At 33.5% G+C, this 23,570-nt stretch overlaps 1 protein-coding gene and 1 non-coding gene across 5 annotated transcripts in view; both read left to right on the top strand.

The window, feature by feature from the left end:
• The window catches only part of Heatr5b (HEAT repeat containing 5B), an 81,611-nt gene extending 58,875 nt beyond the window's left edge, over window positions 1-22,736 (top strand). For all 4 annotated transcript variants that reach the window (XM_071601495.1, XM_027933514.3, XM_071601493.1 and 1 more), the window contains 9 exons: window positions 3,595-3,832; window positions 4,842-5,093; window positions 5,984-6,111; window positions 9,723-9,867; window positions 10,338-10,604; window positions 12,018-12,242; window positions 17,933-18,084; window positions 19,003-19,216; window positions 21,864-22,736. In XM_071601495.1, coding sequence (XP_071457596.1) covers window positions 3,595-3,832; window positions 4,842-5,093; window positions 5,984-6,111; window positions 9,723-9,867; window positions 10,338-10,604; window positions 12,018-12,242; window positions 17,933-18,084; window positions 19,003-19,216; window positions 21,864-22,168 — 1,926 coding nt within the window. In that variant the 3' untranslated portion in view covers window positions 22,169-22,736. The remainder of the gene's footprint in view (window positions 1-3,594; window positions 3,833-4,841; window positions 5,094-5,983; window positions 6,112-9,722; window positions 9,868-10,337; window positions 10,605-12,017; window positions 12,243-17,932; window positions 18,085-19,002; window positions 19,217-21,863) is intronic.
• Window positions 20,619-20,743, top strand: LOC114091162 (U6atac minor spliceosomal RNA). The gene has a single exon (XR_003582465.1). It is a non-coding gene; the product is annotated as a U6atac minor spliceosomal RNA (small nuclear RNA).
• Window positions 22,737-23,570: the final 834 nt, after the last annotated feature.

The following is a 23,570-nucleotide window of genomic DNA, read 5'->3' as shown; positions in this document are numbered from 1 at the left end:
ACCTGTATATTAAGGATGGACTTTCCTTACTTAAAATGGGGAAGTTGGGCTGGAAAATCCTCACAATATAAATAACAGAAAATATTTTATGTTAAGACTCTTGTATTTGATTATATTTCCAGAGATTTGCCACTTTACTATCTAAGCTACAGAGTTTATTTTATTATTTTTTAAGAGCTGGTTTACGGTTACCTGTTTCATTTCCACAGTCACTTTACAACATTCACATACACACACATAAATTGTGTTAAATTACTTTCCTAAATTCCTTTGGCCAGGTGCTTTGATTCTCTTTGTTCTTTTTTCGGTGGGGGGTTAACTGGGGATTAAAGCCAGGGATGTTTAACCATTGAGCCATATCCCCAAACCCTTTTTTATTTTTTATTTTGAGATAGGATCTTGCTAAATTGCTGAGGCTGTCCTCAAACTTTGGGATCCTCCTTCCTCACCCTCCCAAATTCCTGGGATTACAGGAATGTGCTACTGTACCCAGCTGCTTTTGAATTCTTATTATCTGCCCTCCAGTATTTCAAGAAACTGATTCCTGCTGAACATGGTGGTGCATGCCTGTAATCCCAGTACCTCAGGAGGCTGGCGCAGAAGGATTGCAAGTTCAAAAACAGTCTCAGCAATTTAACGAGGTCTTAAACAATTTAATGTCTCTAAACAAATAAATAAATAAAAAGGGATGAGGGTGTAGCTTAGTTGGTAAAGCACCTGGTACCAAAAAAAAAGTTTACTTGCAACATTACTTATAATATGAAGAAGTGAATATTTTTTATCATTATATTTAAGATTCCAAAGGCTATATAAAGAATCAGAAGTAAATATAAAATTTCTGCTACAGGGAAATTATTAGTTATATTATGTACTATAGATGTATTAGTTATATCATCTACTGTTGCCATTGGAATATTGACTATCAATATCTAGTATTCAGTCAAGAAAACCCCATGATATGTTAACCAATAAAAATAAATTAAAAATTCTCTGTAGAGCAAAATTATAGCTTATAAAGATAAAATATGAATGTGGATATTGGGATTATGAGTCATTTTTAGACTTATTTTACAACCTTTATTAATGATTATAATCAAAAGTTTAAAAAAAAGTGCATACATTTTACCTTAAAATCCTGCAGTTACATTCTCCTTTGTGCATTGCTTAAGGAGTAAAATCCTCAGTTACTTCCATTTTACCTCCTGTGCTCAGGCAGTACCCAAAACTTGTAGTTCTCTCAAAGCATAATGCTGTTGCTTGTTTTTATGCTCTTGTTGTTGTTATTCCCTCTGTCTACACTGTCCTTTCCATCTTTGCCTGTGAACAGTGAAGTTTTTGAAGTTTTATCCTTGAAAACTGTGCCTTGCAGGAATGCAGTGGCACATGCCTGTAACCCCAGCAACTCAGGAGGCTGAAGCAGGAGAATTGCAGTTCAGGGTCAGCCCAGGCAATGTAATAAGATGCTGTCTCAGAATAAAAACTAAAAAGGAATGGGGATGTAGCTTAGTGGTAAAGCAACACTATGGTGTTCAATCCCTAGCACCACCACATACACACACAGAAAAATTCTTTCTTACCTGTCTCATGCTCCAAGAGTTAAAATTTTTCCGTCCTTGATGCTCTCTGAGATTCATTCATTCATTCACTACAGAAATCATCACGTGTTCATTAGATGATAGACCCTGGCACTGTCCTTCGTACTGGGTAGAGTGTGGTAAGGAAGATCATTAAAAATAAATTTTAAAAAATTTCTTCTCTCAGCATTTTTCTGATACTCCTATCATTGTATTGGTCTATGAGTTCATGAATAGCAAAAACTGTATTTCTTGTCATTGTTGCTTCAGGTCCTACAGCATACTGCTGTACTGATCAATGTATGCTCTTTCATATAAATCTTACTCTGCCAATGCACTATGTTCCTAAATGCAAGTCAAAAGATATGTAGTAGGTAGGATTCAGGTGAACAGTTGAGTTTCTTTTATTGCTTACTGAGATTCTTTTACTGCCAGTATAATAACAGATTTAGGAGGAAAAACAAGCTTAAAATCACTGAGAACGATGAATGTGTTTTTTTTTGAGAGAGAGAGAGAGAGAATTTTTAATATTTATTTTTTAGTTTTCGGCAGACACAACATCTTTGTTTGTATGTGGTGCTGAGGATCGAACCCGGGCTGCACGCATGCCAGCCAAGCGCACTACCACTTGAGCCACATCCCCAGCCCCTGAATGTGATATTTTTTATAACCTGAGATCCAAAGTCTGTATTTTAGAACTTAGTCAGTTGCTATGTTTTCTCTGTGCTGTGCCTGTCTGCCCAATGTAAGAATAGAAGTAAGATGCAGTACCTCCCACAAAGAAGCTTATAGTGTACTGGACACACAGACTTCCTGTTAACACATTGGAAATAATACTGTAGGAAGAAAACAAATTTTTTAAAGATTTTTTTGGAGCGCTAGTTTACTTTTTTACTCTTATTGTTTTATATTTTGCTTTTTCATTATGAAATAATTCAGTTTGTATGTTCCAAGTTGCCAAAGCCTAAATATATGTAGAAAAACAAACTTGGCAAAAAAAAGAATCTTTAAAATTATGTTTTAGGAAAGTTGTTATTATATGCCATTCTGGTTCACAAACTAGAGAGAAAGACCACAGATAATATATGTGACGAGTAAATTATATTTTTAGCTCAGCTATCTGTTGTAATTGCTAGATTGCTAAATATCATTTAAGAATTGTGTAAGAGGGAGTTTAGGAGAATAATTATGGAAATCCTTTCTTTGGCCACCTCCCTATTTTCAACCTTTCTCTTTGAATGCTGTCTGATTACGTCTTATAAGTCTAGGAAAGTGTAGGCAGTAAACAGGAAGTTATACCCCATGGCCAAAAAAAAAAAAAAAAAAAAAAGGAGGCTTTGTAAAGAAGAACAAGGGAACCCAAGAAAAGCCTACTCCAGGACTAGGCTGTGAGAAGAATAGTCAGAGAGAGAAGAGGGGAGGGGAGGGGAGGGGAGGGGAGGGGGGATAGTAGAGGATAGGAAAGACAGCAGAATACAACAGACACTAGTATGGCAATATGTAAATCAATGGATGTGTAACTGACGTGATTCTGCAATCTGTATATGGGGTAAAAATGGGAGCTCATAACCCACTTGAATCAAATTGTGAAATATGATATATCAAGAACTATGTAATGTTTTGAACAGCCAACAATAAAAAATTAAAAAAAAAAAAAAAAAAAAAAAAAAAAGAAGAATAGTCAGAAGCCTGATCAGCTTTAAAAAATTGCTTCCAAAGCAGAGGCAATTACTCTTTTTTGGTTATTGCAATCTCTTAATATCTATACCCATTTACCTTTTTTTAAAAAAATATGTTTTTAGTTGTAGGTGGATACAATACCTTTATTTTATTTATTTGTATGTGGTGCTGAGGATTGAACCCAGGGCCCCACACATATAGGTGAGCACTCTTACCACTGAGCAACCCCAGCCACTATACCCATTTACCTTTGATAATTCAACTGTACAATTACAGCAACTTAAAATATGTGATTTTTATCTTAAGCCTTGTTATTGTCACCTTGTGAATATATTACTAGGTATATGTGGTTGCTATGAATATTAAAAAGGAAGCAGAGTCAAAACCAAAAAGAGCAATGAAGAATACTGATGATGATGAGGATGACTATGGTACCATAGATGAACTACCACCAGACAGTTTAATAACACTGGTACAACCCGAACTGCCAACACTTAGCCGCCTGTGGTTGGCAGCCTTGAAAGACTATGCTCTTTTGACTTTACCAGCAGAATTTTCTAGTCAGCTTCCCCCAGATGGTAAGTATTGTATTCACAGTTTGCCTTTATAAAGTTCAGTTTAATAATTAAACAAAATGAACTTGGTAGAAACTAGCACTAGTAATAACAATGTCCTAAATTCTTGTGGACTTAAACTTGATGTTGTTTCTTAGAACATGTTTTCTTATTGCATTTATGGATTCGAGATTTTTACTGCAAAAAACTTTTGTTAGCTGAAGCAAAAGTTTTAATCACTGTTTTAGCTGTATTATGTGCAAGATTACTTGAAATAACTATGGATAACAAGTCATTATGCATAACCATGGTGAAGAATACTGCTTTACTCGTGCATGTATGCTCTTTCATATAAATCCTACTCTGCTAATGAATTATGTTCCTAAAGTCTTTTTTGCAAGTTGTTGGTTTGTACTCTAGTTTGTTTTCCTATTGGAATTTATTTGGAAATCATCATGAACATTATTCCTGTTTAGAAAAGGTATTATCAATTCCTTTTCAAATAACCCATTTTTCTTCCCATATATTAATGATAACAGTACTGGAGTTTCTCCTTTGTGAATTCATTGTTATGGCAAAGAGAGATGAGAAAATCCCCAGTGTTGGTAGTGGGAGAAGGTGGAGAGGAAGAGTAGAAAAACAGAAGAAACAAATTCCCTGGTTATGGTAGAAAGAGAGGTGACTGTGAGGAGGTAGATCCTATGAAGACAGGATAGGAAAAGGTATGGCTACTGAATGGCGCCAGCCCTGGACAGGAAAAGGTGGAAAGCAGGTATCAGTGAGGGAGAGGCAGGCACTTGTCAAAAAAGAATCTTTAAAATTATGTTTTAGGAAAATTGCTGTAGAGAGTGGTTTGTTGGGAGAGGAGAAACTCTTTGGCCAGATGACTCTTTTGGGTTAAAAAAGATATTGTATCCATCTAAAACTAAAAAATAATATTTAAAAAAAGTAGTTTTTTAAGTTTAGTTATTCATAAATGAGTGAACACTTATAATAGAAAGTGATGTTTTTAATTGATTTGATTGTTTTACAGGTGGAGCATTTTATACTCCTGAGACTATTGATACAGCTAGACTTCATTATCGGAATTCCTGGGCCCCAATTCTTCATGCGGTGGCACTTTGGTTAAATAGCACAGGGTTTACGTGTGCAGAGTCCACAGAAGCAGCAGTGTCTGGTTTACAAAAACGTTCTGCATCCATCAGTTTAAACCAGGCATCAGGAGCAATAGCCAGTGCTAAATCTTTGCCAGAAATTAACAAAGACCGAATGCATCTGATTTTAGGTAGAGTGTCATATTAATATATTTCAAGATGTATCACTTTTGAAAATTCAAGTTTTCACTTTAATGCTTTGGGAAAATTTTGTACAGCACAATTCAAAGAAAGAATCGTAAAAGGATTTTTTAGTTCATCTTATAAATTAGCTGAATTTTTGCCTAAAAATTATTTAAAACTACTCTTTAAAAATTGTAGATGTCATGTTCACTCACAGAGCAATACTAAATAATTTGCAAGAAAAAAATTTAATTTTTTTATTCTACAACAGACTATCTTTATACTTGGCACTTAACAAACCATCATCCCATAAAGAAAAAAAGTTTAAAAATTTAAACAATCCTAATTTACAATTACTTTCTAGATGATGTTTTAGTGTTTAAAAATTTATACATTCTAATGAAGGTTTTAGTGATTTCATATTTTCTGGGGATGGAAAAGGACCACAATTTGAAAGGTATAATTGTAGAATTCATCAGTAGATTCAGTAAATTAAAATGTGAAATATTTCCAAAACCTTAACCTCATGCACATTAATAGCACTTTTTACCCATGACATTTATTGGGCCTCTATAGCTTGCCATTTAAAAAACTTGGTTTGTATATAAAATTTCTTGGCAACTATTAAATGAAAAGTGTAATGTTATAACGTTCATAAAGTTACTTTTAATATACTGTAATTTTAAAAAGTCCCAGAAATAGAAATGTTAGTTTGAATATTAATCAGTGCAATGCTACAACTTTATGTTCAGTTTGACTGCTTAGCTTAGAAACCATTTTGAACTATACTTTAACAAATAAATGTAGGTTAAAGTAATCTGTACGAAAAATAGAGGAAAAATGTGATGCCAATACAACATAAAGTGTTTTCTATCAATTTCTATTTTGTGTATTTCAGGTGTGAGTATACAGTTTCTTTGTTCCCCAAGACCTGAGGAGCCTGTGGAGCATGTTACTGCATGTCTACAGGCCTTGCACACCTTGCTGGATTCTCCTTGTGCCCGGATCCATATTGCAGAAGATCAGGTACAGTGTATTTCTAAAATGAAGGGATCCATATTACAGAAGATCAGGTACAGTGTATTTCTAAAATGAATAACTATTTATATACTTTGTTTTAATTATATTTATATTAGTATAATGTTATCAGATAGTAAATATATATTGTATTAATTAATAACTGTTGTATATATTATATTAGTGAAAGACAATATATAATAAGTATTCAAGATTTCTCTGTATTTAATCTTGGATGACCAGGCAGCAGTAGACTATAGATATCATTATACCTTCTTTGATTTGTTCATCATCAATAACTTCAGAGTTAGTAAATGATTGAAGTAGTAAAAGGCTAAAGTAACTTACAAGGCCATTAAGTAAATTATGTCACTTTTTAAAAAAAAATATTTTTTAGTTGTAAGTGAATCTTTTATTTTATTTATTTATGTGTGGTGCTGAGGAACGAACCCAGGGCCTCACACATGCCAGGCAAGCATTGTACCACTGAACCACAACTCCAGCCCCAAATTATGCCACTTTTGAATGTTAGATAAAGTTTTCTCTCTCATTTAATGAAATTTGGGAGGTGGGCAATAGCTCATTCACAATTTAAAGAACCACCTTTTCTAATTTCAGTATGAAACATCTAGGGAACTTTATTCATATTACAGAACCAAGCTGCCACTGGATTTGTTATTCCTTGTAGCTAGAAATTCTATATCTTTATAATAAAGTTCGTCTCTTGACATCACCACTACCACATGGTGTCACTTGGGTAGTTTCCAATAAAATACAAAAAGATAAAATACCAACCTGATACCAATTTTTGATGTCAAAATTAGTTTTGCATTTTATTCTACCTAAAACTTAAACATAACATATGCTGTGTGAGTATAGGATTCAATCACTGATTAACTCTTGTTTGAACCCCAACCCTGTGGCCTCAAGCTGTGCTACAATTTGAACTACAAGTTAATACAATAAATATTAGGATCGTTTTCAGATAGTTAAACCTATAAGATTTGATCTATGAAAGAAGAGTGACTACTATATTTAAATTTGAGCATTTGGGTTTTAATATAGTATATTACACAGCTATTTTTTGGATTTAATTATATTTTATCCAAGTATTGCTATACAGTGGGGAAAATGGACTTTTAAAAAAGTTGGGTCCTGTAATTTCAACATTGTCAGAGTGCACTGATTCATGTTGTATTTATTCACCTAGCTGCTGTCACTCTGTTTCTGTTCTGCCTCAGACCCAGTTTGCAACTATAGATAATCAAACGTAATGTTACAGCCTCTGGATTAAGGGATGACTATCATGTAATATGTAATTTGTTCTTGCATATAAGGTGTACTGAGAATAGGAACTGTCCTGCGAAGGATATCTTCTCAGGAAAGACAATAGTTGAATCAAATCTTACAGAGGAATTATATTTATTTATTAGTTGTTCTTTTTAGACATACGTGACATATTATACATACATGGAATATTACTTATTCTAATTAGGATATCATTCTTGTGGTTGTACATGATGTAGAGTTATACTGGTCATGTATTCATTTATGAACCTAGGAAAGTTATGTCCAATTTATAACTTTCACTGTCTTTCCTATTCCCATCCCCACTCCTTTCCCTTCATTCCCCTTTGTCTAATCCAATGAACTTCTATTCTTCCTCTCCCTACCCTCCCTTGTAGTGGGTTACCATCCACATATCAGGGAGAACATTTGGCCTTTAGGTCTTTGGGACTGGCTTATTTCACTTAGCATGATATTCTCCAGTCCCATCCATTTACCAGCAAATGCAATAATTTCATTCTTCTTTGTGGCTGAATAATATTCCATTGTGTATATATACCACATTGAATTTTCTTTATCCGTTCAGTTACAGAGGAATTATTGAGGCCAAAGAAAAGGATTGGGTTCTCCTCTAAGAATAAAGTAGCAAATACAAAAACTAAGGAAGCATGAGAAAACAGGAGAAGTTCAGGGACACTGTAGTCATTTAGTATGGTTTCTGTGAATGCAAAATGTAGAGGTTATTAGATGAGGCTGGACAACAGGGTAAAGACCAAATCATGAAGATTTCTTTATAGCATATGAGAGAATTTTTACTCTATCCTGAAATTGATGGGAAGTAATTAACAATATTTAAATAAAGGAATGACATGATTGATTTTTTTGTTTCAGAAGGAACATGCTATCAATCTTGTAGACGGTTGTTTGTGAGACAAGAAGGGAGGCAGGGAGACCAATTAAGTGACTCTTTATAATTTCAGAGAAATAATATACTAGTCTAGGAAAACTGATTAAAGGAGGAAGAAAAGAGGACCAAGATTGAAGTCTTGAGGATAAATAGCATTTAAGGATTGAGAGGAAGGAAATAAATCAGCATTGGAGACCACTAGAGTGGTAAGAGAAAAACCAAAACAGAAACAGTTTATCAAAGATAAGGGAGAAATTTCAAGAAAGGCAGATGAGGCCAGGAGTGGTGGCTAATGCCTGTAATCCCAGTGACTCTAAAGGCTGAGGTAGGAGGATCACAAGTTCAAAGCCAGCCTCAGAAATTAAGTGAGGCCCTACACATCTTAGTAAGACCCTATCTCAAAATGAAAACAAAACAAAACAAAAAAGGAGGCTGGGGATGTGGTTCAGTGGTTAAGCACCCCTGGGTTCAATTCCCGGTACCAAAAAAAAAAATAAAAAGAATGCAGATTATAACATCTAAAGAAACAGTACATAAATGAGGAAAGAAAAGGGTCCAGAGGAGGTTATTAGAGACCTTCTGCAGAGGATTTTCTTGGGTTGGTAAAAGCCAGATTGTAGAAGATCAGGGGGGTGAATGAGAAAGTAAATGAAGTGGAAACATCTAGGCTGGGAAAGGAAGGAGTAAGACAGAGGAGGCATGTGGGTAGATAAAAGGGTCTAAGAGACTTTGGGAGCTTTAGATAAGAAAGAATTGAACATTTTCCTTATATTGAGGAGAATAGTCTAACTAGACAGGGAGGTTGAAGACATATGAGATATGATTGAAATCTTTGAAGAATCCCTGGGAAGTCAACTAGGATGGGAACGGTGGGATCACATGAGGAAAGATGAATCAACTTGGAAAAGAAGCTGGGCATTAGATAAAGTGGAAACATTAAGGGAAGAGGTAAAGGTACTTTATTTGCCATTGAGCTTTCTCTGACTTTGAAATTTGAGGTAGACTCATTGGGCAGATTACCTGTGAAAGCTGAAAGTGAAAGTTTGTAATCGTTGCTGAGGTGAATAGAGGAGGGACTCGCCAAAAATTCCTGTTGTCTGTGGCACACAACTCTCAGGTACTCAGCTTAGATTTGGTTTAAGGGCACTAAACTCTAACAATAATGTTTAACTCAAGTATTTTTTTTAACCTGTGGGAGAATAATTCAACTTAAATATTCAAGACATCTATTGCTTAAAAATCTGTTAGAATGAAATGTGACCATTTCCCAAGATTGTTAATATTCTTATTTGTTACACAGTCCTCTATGTTAATATTAATTGCAAAATACTTTGTTTTCATATGTATGTTTTCTCAGCTTTTAATAATATACATTTATCCTTTAAAATTAAAATTAATTCAATTTATTTGATTCAATTTATAATAGCTGATTGGTGTTGAGTTGCTGAGTGTTTTGCATCGTCTCCTTTTGACCTGGAACCCACCATCCATCCAGTTGTTGGTTACTGGAGTTGTACAACAGATAGTAAGAGCTGCTCAGGATTATTTGCAGGAAAAAAGAAATACTCTAAGTAAGCACTGTAAATCACACTAACTTAAAGTAAACCTTATTTGCACTCAAATTTTTAAAGTAGTAATGCCAGGAGGTTTATGATTTAAAGAATGATCATACATTTAGAAAATTTGAAACTGATTTTGTTTTTATTAGAAAGGACCAAATGAAATTGCTGATAGCTGATCATTTTTCCCCTCCCAAAATGTCAACTTCACATAGTTCAACCTAGCATATGTGTTATTTTTATTAGGAAATAAATACCTAATATTTTCCAAGTAAAAAATAGCTATCCATCAGTTTAAAGAAGTTAATACACAAAATTCTAGTAAGGCAGAGAATTATACTAAGAAAGACATGTAGCATTATTTAGGCATTTACTTGTAAATCCTTTTGAAGGAATTTCTTAAAGGTATTTATTGTGATATTTTATATGTCATTTTCAATTTTTTTTGCTGAAAATTTCACCAAAAGTATTTTTTATCTAAGATGAAGATGACATGGAAAAGGAGTCCTGTCCAGTATTAGGAGAAGGAGGTGACAGTGGTGGCCTCATTCCTGGAAAATCTCTTGTGTTTGCAACTATGGAGTTATTGATGTTCATTTTAGTTCGGCATATGCCACATCTGAGTACCAAGATGTCAGACTCTCCAAGTCACATAGCCACTAAAACCCGGCTGTCAGAAGAAAGTGCTCGTCTGGTGGCAGCCACAGTCACCATTCTCTCTGACTTACCGTCCCTTTGTTCACCTGCTGGTACAGTATTGATCAGTATTTCGAAATGCATTATATACAGTAGTGAAAGTAGTCTTGTCTTGAATTTTAAACACTTATAATTTATTTTTCTCTTAAATCTCAAGTGTGAAATGAGAGGTCAGTCTTTTAAAAAGGTTTATGTACTTTTAAGATCCTATAAAGATTAAAGATTCAAAAAATGAAAGACCTAAGCTGTCTTTTCAGATATGTTTCAAACAAGACAGAACTGCAGACTGGGGAAGATAGTAAGGTAGAATTACAAAGCTCATTATTTTCTAATCTGGTTGACATTCATGAGCAACACTGAAAAGCTAAAGAATTTCAGAGGAGAGTGACAGCCAACTCTAAGGAGTATCTAAAGAAATCATGACTAGTAAATATAATAGATATTGAAGAACTGTTGTATGGAAGCAAACTTTCCTTGTTTTGCTGGAAAGTAAAAATAATTATTAGTAAACATACTGGTAAATTTCAGTATAACCAAGGGACAATTTTTTGATTCTTACAGTTACCCTACATGTGTAAAAAGAATGACTTTCTCTTCTTGGAGTTTTGTAAGAAGCTGCCTATAAGAATAGTGAAGGGATTCTTTTGTTAAGTGGATGGTTGATTTTTTTTTTTTTTTTTTTTGTTAGTTGTAGTTGGACACAATACCTTTTATTTATTTTTATGTGGTGCTGAGGATGAAACCCAGCGCCTCACACGTGTTAGGCACACGTTCAACCACTGAGCCACAACCCCAAGCTCCTCCACCCCCGCCACCATGGTTGAATTTTTATCCACAAATTCTGGGATCCTATAATTTCTTCTTTGCTTAGTAGTCTTCTCATTTTCCTGGCTTGATTAGGCTGGCTTTCGTACACTGAAGGTTAATTATATATTTCAGAATTACTAATAAGATTCATCAGGTAACTTAGATGCTTCTCAAAGTATATGATATTCTCCTTCTGTTTTTCTATCTTCCTTTCTCATTTTCATTATGAAGGGCATGGACTACTAAATAGGTGAAATATTAGCAGTAATAAAATGGCTGGGTTGGAAAAAGAAAATATCAGTTCTCTCGTCTCTAAAATAACATGGCAATTTCTTATGTTCTTTTTCAAACATTGAATTATAGTAAAAGTAATGTAGCAAATTTTATATAAAAACAAAGAAAATAAATAATATGAAACCATAGTCAGCCAGGCATGGTGGCATGCACTCTCGTCCCAGCTACTCCAAAGGCTGAGGCAGAAGGATCACTTTAGCCTAGGGATGTGGGGCCAGCCAGAGAAACACAGTGAGACCCTGTCTAAAGGAAGAGGGGAAAAAAAAAAAAGACAAACATAATTAATTGTAAAAAAAAATAAGGAATGGAAACGCCTACAGTGGCATTGAGTAATTATGAGGTAATCTGATTTGTTTTTATTTTAGGATGTATGACAATCCTGCCCACAATTCTGTTCTTAATTGCAAGAATATTAAAAGACACAGCAATAAAGTCTGCAGACAATCAGGTTCCTCTACCAGTCAGTGCAGCTCTTCAAGGGATTAAAAGTATTGTGACACTTTCAATGGCCAAAACTGAGGAAACTCAAAAACAGTGGACAGCTCTAATTCGTAGCACTCTTGCATGTATCCTGGAATATTCACAACCAGGTAACCTGTCAGAGTTTTTTAAAAATTTTGATCTGTTCAGATATCTATCTGTTCCCTAATTAATTAATTATTTAAGTAATCATCAGAAAATTGCTGTATAACATTGAATTAACTCAGAGAGGTGCATTAGTCACATTTTTTTGGATTTGAAGTTTCAATAACTCTGTCTGAATTATTGACTTTAAATATCTTTGTCTTAGAACTTTCATACATACTGGAAAGTTTAAAAAAAAAGATATAATATATACCCAGAATTGACATGTGTTAGTATAATTGATATAAAATTGGAAAGAAGTTCAAGTATCTGTCACTATTTCAGTGTACCCCAAATGGAACCATAATCTTGGTATTGATATATTTTATTCTTGAAATTTCCTTATTATAAATTGTATTTTCTATGTTAATATGTATCAATTATTTTAACAAATATACTTATTTTATATATATGCATTATATAGAAAGTGAGATAAGTAACCATGAATAATATATATTTTTGTACTATTTAATTTACATAAGTAATGTTATAATATCCCATTCTACTTTTTTTCCCTCTGTAATTAATTTTTGGTTCTATTAATGTAGATAAATAAAACCTTCGTTCATTCTTAACTCCTATGTAGCTTTACATCACATTTATTTGTTCAATTATTCATTCCTGTCAAAGGATATTTTTTCTGTTTCTAATTTCTCCCAATTAAAAAAGTTGCTTTAGCAAACATCATGGATTTCTTTTGCATGTGTGCTGTGAGAAATTTTCTAGGGTATATATCTATAAAGGGAATTGATGGCATATATTAACTTCCATTTTATCAGACATCGCCAAATTGTTCTCCAAAGTAGCCAAATGAATTTACACTCACATCAGCAGCATAAGATGATCTTTGTTTCCCCATATCCTGACCAATACTTGGTATTATTTGGTTTCCAAATTTTGTTATATGATGGCTAATATGTCCTATCATGTTGTTTTAATTGTTACTTCTCATTTTCCTAATGAATGTAAGTATTTTTCATGTTTGTGTTTCATTTGGAGGGAAATCCTTAGTCATATTTTTGTCCATTTTCTTCTGTGTTTGGCTTTTTCTCTCAAGTTTTTCTTTTTTGGCTATAAAGAAAATGTAGAAGAACTAAAAAAAAGAATAATAAGGAAAGATTTGTCATGTTGCCTAATAAAAAACTTCCACATCATTTAAAAATGTTTAGTAGCCCAGGAATGGGACAGTAGAACAGAAGAGATTTCTATAGAAGACACATGTATCCTCATAAGAGTAAAATAAGCAATAAAGATCATTCATTCATTATTCTTCAAATGGGTGTACCAATTAACTGTTTGAGAAATAAATTCTCATTAGCCCTTCATCTTATATCTTGATTTAAAATAGACACGAGATAAATTTAAATGGTAATATAAAATGTTTAAAATAAGAAAACAAAGAAAATACAGATGACCTTTTTGTGGCAGAATGGCAAAAGACTAACTATAAGTCAGTGAGAGATACTGCAGAGGAAATATACATATACATAGACTGATATATTGGCCTATGTAGACATCAAAGCATCTTACATTGAAAGGTATCTGAAAAAGTAATAATAATATTTATGTCACTGTTTATTCTATTAACAAATAAAGAGGTCTTATAAGAGAATTAATAACCAATAGAAGAAAGAACAAAGGAAAGAAGGCACATTAGTTAAAAGTGGTGGTGCACGCCTGTAATCCCAATGACTAGAGAGGCTAACACAGGATTGCCAGTTTGAGACCAGCTTCATTGACTTAGTGAGGCCCCGAGCAGCTTAGTGAGACCCTGTCTCAGATTTTAAAATAAAAAGGACTGGGGATGTGGCTCAGTGCTTAAGCGCTCCTGGGTTCAATTCTCAGTGCCAAACAAACAAATTATGAAAAAAAATCAGCCACATTAATGGGTAAAAGAATACAGCCAAAACACTAATGTAATTTTTTGCTTGTAAAATGACTTTTGAAAAATGTGACTATGTTCAGCTGAAATTATTACCAAACATTTTTATACTTTGCTGAAGAGAATTTAAACTGGTTTAAATTTTCAGGGACTAATTCTGCAGGATGTATAACGAGCCTTTAAGAAAGCCAGGTGTGGTGGCACATACCTATAATCCCAGTCAGTCATTGAGGAGGCCAAGGGAGGAGGATTGAAGATTTGAAGCCAGCCTCAGCAATTTAGCAAGGTTAAAAGCAACCTAGTGAGACCCTGTCTCAAAATAAAAATTTAAAAGGGCTGAAAACATGGCTCAATGGTTAAGTACTCTTGGGTTCAATACTTGGTACAAAAACCAAAAACAAAAGAAGAAGAATGCATACTTGGAGCCATGTGCAGCACACCGATAATCCCAGTGACTCAGGAAGCTAAGGCAGGAGTATTGCAATTCAAAGCCAGTCTCAGTAACTTAATGAGACCCTCAGCAATTTAGCAAGACCCCGTCTCAAAATAAGAAATAAAAAGGAATGCGGCGGGGCGGGGCGGGGGCAAGGATATAGCCCAGTTGGTAGAGTGCTTGCCTTGCATGCATAAGGCTCTGGGTTCAATCCCTAGTACCAAAAAAAAAAAAAAAAAAAAAAGGAATGGGGATGTAGCTCAGTGATAAAGTAGTTTCAATTCCCAATACCAATTAAAAAAAGAAGAAAGAAAGAAAATGCATACTTGGGGCTATATGTAGCTCAGTGGTAGAACACTTGATTAGCATGCATGAGGCACTAAATTTAATCCATAGTACCACACACACAGAATGCATATTCTTTGGCCTTGTTAATTAAAAAATTAAATTCAAGATTATTTAAATCATCAATACATTTATTTTACAATAATAAAATGTGTGATAAATATATTTGTCAGTGGGAAAAATTATTCATGACAATATATTAGTTTGGATTATATGTCCATTTTATCTGTTACATATCATATTTTTAAGCAACTATATATATATATAATATTAACTTAGACCAGAAGAAATTAAGTCAAAACCTAGAAATTAAATCTAAACTGTCACTGGATGGTAGAATTACAAGTTTTATTTTCTTTTCCATATGCTTTTTATATTTTGAATAATGTACAGATATTTAGAATGTGATTTTTAAAAAAATTATGTATAAGGGAAAAACTTTAGTTATATTAATGTAACTGAAATTATTTTAGCTTTATAAAGTGTTAATATTTTGCTTCTTAACATAGATTTTAACAAACTTAAAAAGATTAAATGCCTCATATATGAATGTATGTGCAGATTGATAGATAAATAGGAATATCAGGAAGAAGAAATGGTTAAGAATTTGTTATAAGTAGTTTTAATTTTGGTGAGCATATCCAGAATCTATCTATCTATCTATCTATATTTTTTAATGTAGTTGGACACAATATCCTTATTTTATTTTTAAGTGGTGCTGAGGATCAAATCCAGTGCCTCGCACGTGCTAGACACTCTACCACTAAGCCCCAGCCCCAGCCCTACAATATCTTTATTTTTTATTTTATTTTTTTATGTTGTGCTGAGGATTGAACCCAGTGCCTCACACGTGTGAGGCAGGCACTCTACCACTGAGCTGCAGCCCCAACCCTAAATTGTCAATTTAAAAAAAATTTTTTTTTAGTTGTAGAGGGACACAATGCCTTTATTTATTTATTTTTTAAATTTAATTTTATACAGTGCTGAGGGTCAAACCCAGTGCCTCACATGTGCTAGGCAAACACTGTATTACTGAACCACAACCCCAGCCCTCAATTGTCAACTTTAACAGAAAGTGTTTGCTATTTTATCAAGCTGGTTCATTCATATGAAGTGAATTTGAAGGTCTGATAATACAGTTAACTTGCCTAAGATATTCTGTCCAGAGCTGAACTCACAGGAGATATACTTACGAAGTAAGGAGCAAAGCCATGGGAATATTTATATAGTATAAGGCTAGCAATTCCCTTAATTATTTTTTTAAAGGTAGAGAGAGAGAGAGAGAATTTTTTAATATTTATTTTTTAGTTATCGGCGGACACAATATCTTTGTATGTGGTGCTGAGGATCGAACCTGGGCCGAACGCATGCCAGGCGAGCACACTACGGCTTGAGCCACATCCCCAGCCCCCCTTAATTCTTGCTTAAGAAAAAAAATTATAATGAAGAATTTCCATTTGGAAACCCTACTTCTTTACTCTAAGAGCTGAGATATTTTATTTTAAAATATGTGTATGTGTATTTATGTGGACATACATACACACGTACATAAATCCGGTCAAGAATGCTGCAAAACTTTTTTTTCACTTTTAATCCTTTGATTTTTTGAAATAAATTTCAAACTTATTTTTTTTTTTTTAGAGAGAGAGAGAGAGAGAGAGAGAGAGAGAATTTTAATATTTATTTATTTATTTATTTATTTTTAGTTTTTCGGCAGACACAACAACTTTGTTTGTATGTGGTGCTGAGGATAGAACCCGGGCCGCACGCATGCCAGGCGAGCGCGCTACCGCGTGAGCCACATCCCCAGCCCGTCAAATTTAATTTCAAGAGTAGAAAACACCAGTATACCCTTCTCCTAGATTCACCAGTTAACATTTTGCCTCGAGGATTTATTATTATCCACATAACCCTCATACCTTTATTTTTTAAAATTTTTTTTAGTTATACACGGACACAATATCTTTGTTTATTTTTATGCAGTGCTGAGGATCAAACTCAGTGACTTACATGTGGGAGGCAAGTGTTCTGCCACTAAGCAACAACCTCAGCTCCTGTACCTTTATAATTAATTTTGCTGAACCATTTGAGAATATGTTGAAGTCATCATGACTCTTTACTTTAAATACTTCACAGATTTCCTAAGAACAAGAACATTCCTTACATGATAATAGAAGAATTATAAAATTTAGACAATTTAACATTGATAAAATGCTGTTATTATTCATATGCATATTTTAAATGTCCTAATCACGACTTTTATAGAACTTTTTCTTTTCCTTAGTTGTCATATTTCTTTAGTTTTCTTTAATCTGGGATAGTTCCTCAGGCTTAATCTTTTGTGACATTGATGTTTTTTTGTTTGTTTGTTTTTAAGTTGGACACAATACCTTTGTTTTTATTTATTTACTTACTTGTTTTTTATGTGGTGCTGAGGATTCACGCACTAGGCGAGCACTCTATCACTGAGCCACAACCCCAGCCCCATGACATTAATATTTTTGAAGAGTGCAGGTCATCTACTTTTGTAGAATGTTTCATAATTTTGAGTTATCTAATTTTTTCCTTACTTTTATGCATTTTTGGAAAAATACTATATAAGTACTGTTATGTCTTCTCAGAGCATTATATAAGAAAGCATATAATGTTGCTTTGTCTCATTATTGGGAATCTTAACTTTAATGACTTCGTTAAGATTGTATCTGCCTTGTTTCTCCACTGTACAGTTGTCATTTCTCCCTTTTATAACTAACAAGGAAGCAATGGGGAGGTATTTTGAAACTACCTTAATTGTTTGCTGTCTATCAAACTTTCACACAGTGGTTTTAGTATCCATTTTGCCTGAATTATTTATAATTATACGTTTCAAAATGGTAACATTTTAATTTATTTTCTTGATAAACTGTGATAAATGTTAGGAGCAGAGGAGAGTTGTTGAAGATTGAATTTCCAAAAGTTTTGGAAATGGCACTTTTTTTTCCATTTTTCATTTTCAGAAGATTCTGTGCCCACACCTGATGAAGTTAGCATGCTGACAGCAATTGCACTCTTCCTGTGGTCTGCTAGTAGTGAAATAATAGGAGTCCAGTCATTACAGAATGGCTGCATGAACAGATTTAAAAATGCATTAAATTCATGTGACCCATGGGTAAGTTACACCTAAGCAAACATTCCACTTTATCAGGAGAATATCTGGTTGATTCTTTAAAATGTGTTATATATAAGGAAAACCTAAGTATTTACAGTAAGAGTTTTAAATGGAAAAACTAGAAAATATCACTGGGTTTAACTATAGGAGAAACACATTTGTATGTTTACTTAAATATGCAGAAATTCTCTAATATCTTTGATTAGTTCTCGGCCATATTAAGAGAGACTTTTCAGGGTTTCCAATATTTATTTAAATGATACCCACTACATTAATGGATAAATTTATATTATTACATATTTTAATAAGCGTATTCGAAACTTGTTTGTTTAGAAAACATGTTTTATTATTTTACAGTGTTGAAGTCTAAAGTTATGATTATCAAATCTTCTGCGTATCAGGAAAAATAAAACAACTTAGGAACATTCCTGGCCTCCTAGCTCCCTGAATCAGAGTCTTCAGAGTTGTGACTCAGGAATCTGTATTTTTAAAATGCTCCCCAGGTATTTCTGATGTCAGTGAAGTTTGGCAATTTGTATTCTACAAAGTGCTGAAACAATTTTATTCCACTATTTTCCCCAAATATTTATAACTTTTCTTCCTTCCCTTCTTCCTTTTTTAAAAAATAATTATTCATATGAAGTTTTTCTAATCTAAAAGCCAGTGAGACTTTATTTTCTATGGCTGCAAAACTTAAATTGGTATAAAGAATTATTTCGAGAGATTCAGATTTTTTTGAGAGGTTTATTCAGTTAGCTTATTGAAAGAAAGTTCCATTACTCTCTTTAATTTCTCTTATATGGAAAATAACGTTTATATTTTCATTGTGCTGTATTACATACATATTAAAATGTAATGTGATTGTACAGCAGATAAGAACTATCATGTGTTAATTGATTGAATGATCTCCTTACATAGGTTCAAGCCAAATGTTACCAGCTTCTCCTCTCAGTCTTCCAGCATTCCAACCGTGCCCTTTCAACTCCCTACATCCATTCATTAGCTCCCATAGTGGTTGAAAAGCTAAAAGCTGTTGAAAGAAACAGACCAGCCAGTAACAATGAACTTTGGGCTGTTCAAGAAGGAATTAAAGTTCTTGAAACATTGGTTGCTCTTGGTGAAGAACAGAACAGTAAGTATTTTTAATAAAAAGCCATTACTCCAAAATGAAGATCTGTATTATACATAAATCTTATTTGATATTGGACATAAGCATTTGCAACAGTAAGTTTACTAAGGAGCAATTACTGTCTGAAAGCATAATATGTTTGCTTATGTTAGTAACATAATGCATTGAATTGATTATTTTTATGAGCAGAAAGTCTCAATGAATTACTGATGATATTTCAACATACTGAGTTTTAAATTTTCTGGGAATATATCCTTTAAGACTGAGGAAAAGTACATATGTTCAATAGATTTTTTAAAATATTTTTTTAGTTGTAGTTGGACACAATATCTTTATTTTATTTGTTTATTTTTATGTGGTGCTGAGGATCGAACCTAGTGCCTCGAACTTGCTAGGCAAGCACTCTACCACTGAGCCACAGCCCCAGCCCCAGATTTTTTTAAATGGAGCTTCTCATATGCTTGATGGTTTGTTTGTTTATTTATTTATTTAGTATTTCAACTTTTTAAAATTTTTTAAATTGATTTTTTTAAAAATAAATGACAGTGGAATGCATTACAATTTGTATTACAACATATATAGCACAATTTTTCATATCTCTGGTTGTATATAAAGTATGTTCACACTAATTGGTGTCTTCATACATATACTTTGGATAATGATGTCCATCACATTCCACCATGCTTGCTAACCCTCTGCCCCTTCCCTTCCCCTCCCACCCCTCTGCCCTATCTAGAGTTCGTCTATTCCTCCCATGCTCCCTGCTCCCTACCCCACTATGAATCAGCCTCCTTATATCAGAGAAAACATTGGGCATTTGTTTTTTGGGGGGATTGGCTAACTTCACTTAGCATTATCTTCTCCAATGTCATCCATTTACCTGCAAATGCCATGATTTTATTCTCTTTTATAACTGAGTAATATTCCATTGTGTATATATGCAACATTTTTTTTAATCCATTCATCTACTGAAGGGCATCTAGGTTGTTTCCACAGTTATTGGGAGCAAATTTTTACCCCTCACACATCCGATAGAGCACTAATCTCTACGGCATATAAAGAACTCAAAAAGCTAAGCATCAAAAAAACCAAATAACCCAATCAACAAATGGGCCAAGGACCTGAACAGACACTTCTCAGAAGATGGTATATAATCAATCAATAAATATATGAAAAATGTTCTACTACCTTTCCAATTTCCTGTGAATAAAATTTTAAGAGAAGGAGTATTTGAAAATGAGATAATTAAGAAAAAGTTGAGGGCTGGGGTTGTGGCTCAGTGATAGAGCACTTGCCTAGTGCATGTGAGGCTTCAATTCTCAGCACCACATAAAAATAAATAAATACATAAATAAAGATATTGTGTCCATCTACAACCAAAAATTTAAAAAAAAATTGAGTGATAGTGTTGAATGACAGGAGAAAAGGTTATAACTCCCTTGACAAGGATGGAAGAGCCATTGGGCCAGACAGTAGGCATAAGATTAAGACATTGCCACTTTCTTCTATGACATCTAACCATCATTTTTTTCAGAAAAATAGAAGGGTCATTGGAAGAGTAGAAGTGTGCTTTGCATGTAGGGGGACCCATTGGGGAGGAAGGAGGCAAGGGTAAGGGGAAGAACTGGGGTATGTAGTTAACCAAATTATTCTAGGTGCATGTATGAATATATCACAGTGCATTCCAATTTTATATGTAACTATAATGCATCAAGTGAAAAATAAGTACATAGAAGGAAGACCAATAGAAAAGAGGAAGGGAACCAGAGAGGAAGCAAAGGAAAGAGAAGAGGTAAGTAGTATTAGGATTGAAATGGAAAAAACTATGTTACTTCTTTTATGAATATGTCAGAATGAACTCTACTTTTATGTATAACTATAATGCACTGAAAAATAAACTTTAAAAAGTCAAGGATAAAACAAATTCAAGAATTGAAAATTCATGCAGTGGCTCCAGAGGCTGAGGCAGGAGGACTGCAAATTCAAAGAAGCCTCAGCAACTTAGTGAGACCATGCTTCAAAATAAAAAATATAAAAAGGGCTGGGGATGTGCTCAGTGGTTAAGTGCCCCGTAGCACCAAAAGAAAGGAAAAAGAAAATTTACCCCTTTGGAATCATATCACTCAATATAAAGGTAAGTCTAAAAATGTTTCTGTCAAATTAATATATTTATTCATTTATTTGATGGTACCCTCCTAATGAATGTTCTATTCATTAATAAGATTCATTTGCCTTTGTGTGTGGGGGGGGTACTGACATTGAACAGGGCCTTAAGCACACTAGGCAAGCATTCTACCACTGAGCTACACCTGCACTGTGTTTAGCCTTAGATTTTAATTTTTTTAAAAGCCAGCTACTTTTTCTACCTTTTAAAAGTCTTGGTATATATATAATACAAAAACATTTGTAATCTGAATAAAGCTGTCCATTAAAAAATGGAAAAACCATGATGGTGATACATCTTATTTGATGTATCTTATTTAATTCTTATTTAAAATGGGTTATTTACTTCAGAGGCATTGCTGGAGTCTAATTTGCTATTAAACCATAAATTACACAAATAATACTTGAATATATTCTTATTATTAAAAATATCAAATAGGCACTCTCACATCAGACCAATCTTTGTTGTTATCTTTGTTATTTACAGGAGTCCAGTTACTTGCTCTTTTAGTTCCCACTTTGATTTCTTACCTGCTGGATGAAAATTCTTTTGCCTCAGCAAGTTCAGTTTCTAAAGATCTTCATGAGTTTGCACTCCAGAACTTAATGCATATTGGACCTCTGTATCCACATGCTTTCAAGACGGTAATGGGGGCTGCTCCTGAGTTGAAAGTGCGGCTAGAAACTGCTGTTCGAGCAAGCCAAGCCAGCAAGGCTAAAGCTGCTGCGAGGCAGCCAGCTCCTACCATACATTCTGCACCGACAATCAAGCTAAAAACAAGCTTTTTTTAATGTGTTTCTCCACTCATTTTTATATGTATTTCACCTAATTAGTGGTAGCCACTGTACCATTCCAGGCTGTGGATTCTATTTTATTTGTATATTGGTATTATAATGCTTCCAAGTAGGTTAAGGAAGTCTTGTTCATACCACTATTGATTTTTAAGTGATTTTTAAAAATTATGTGGTGAGTATGTTTTCATTTTTCTGCTAATAATGTTTCTCTTTTATTAATTTTTCATTGTTTTGTTTTTGGTTTTTGTGGTGCTGGGGATTGAACCCTGCGCCTTGCACATGCTAAGCATGCACTGTACTACTGAGCTATACCCCCAAGCCCTAATTTATTTTTTAAACACTGAACCATAGTCTTTTACATGCTGAATATATAATTGTATCGTGTACTGGGACAGACTGTGGACATTATCAGGGGAAAAAATAGGTCAAAATTCAGCATTTGTCATGAAAAATTCCATTGCAAAATAAGTAAATTTTAAATTTTCGAGAAACCAAAATAATATAAAGTCTCTTTCGTGGTGTACCTACTATGAATAAAATCACATTTTTTAAACATTTCTCAAAATATTCTCTTCTGATGTATCTTTTCACTTTAATATTAAATTACTGAATTGTGTTTGTGTATATTTTAGTTGTTAATTGAATTAAAGTTCTTATCTAAAGGTCCATTAAAATGTTTCTAATGTAGTATAATGTTTCTATCTTTTTTTATGTTTTGTAATTACAGAGACTCAGGTTCTGACTGTGATGGTTAGTTTCATTCATCAAATATTTATTGAATGCCTACTGTGTATAAGGCATCAAGCTAAGTGCTTCAGGGCATACAAAAATGAATTAGTCATAATTATAGTTATGCTAGTCTCTTATGCGATGGGAATTTTTCCTTGCAAAACAGATAATTGATTAAATGAATGTATACCACAGCATTTAGCAGATTTTAAACACCAAATTTTACCAGACAATGTAACAGACTATATCAAAAGCAAGTGACTTTTCTGAACATTTCAAGCTATATATTTATTTATCACTTGCTACTTGACATTTATTCTCACTCATACCTACACCATTTGGCAGCTAGCTTATAGATCCTTGCTTTCTTCCTGGCTCAGTCTTTTAAATACCTCAGAAAGTCACTTTCTCTCACCTGTTTTCTCACTGACTTTTATTTCTACAGAGTTGTTTTTCGTTTCTGACTTGAGTTTCCAAAGTTATTCTTGTTTTTTTTGTTTTTGTTTTTGTTTTTAATTTTGATAAAAGTCTATAAAATGACTTCACATATTATACAATTAATCTATTTAAAGTGTACAATTCAGTTGTTTTTATTATAATCACAGGGTAGTACAACTATCACTATAGTTAATTTTGAACATTTTCATTACTCCCAAAAGAAACTCCATAT

The sequence above is a fragment of the Marmota flaviventris genome, chromosome 14 (genome assembly GCF_047511675.1).
Source record: "Marmota flaviventris isolate mMarFla1 chromosome 14, mMarFla1.hap1, whole genome shotgun sequence".
NCBI lineage: Eukaryota > Metazoa > Chordata > Mammalia > Rodentia > Sciuridae > Marmota > Marmota flaviventris.
This window is presented reverse-complemented; position numbering and strand designations above follow the sequence as displayed.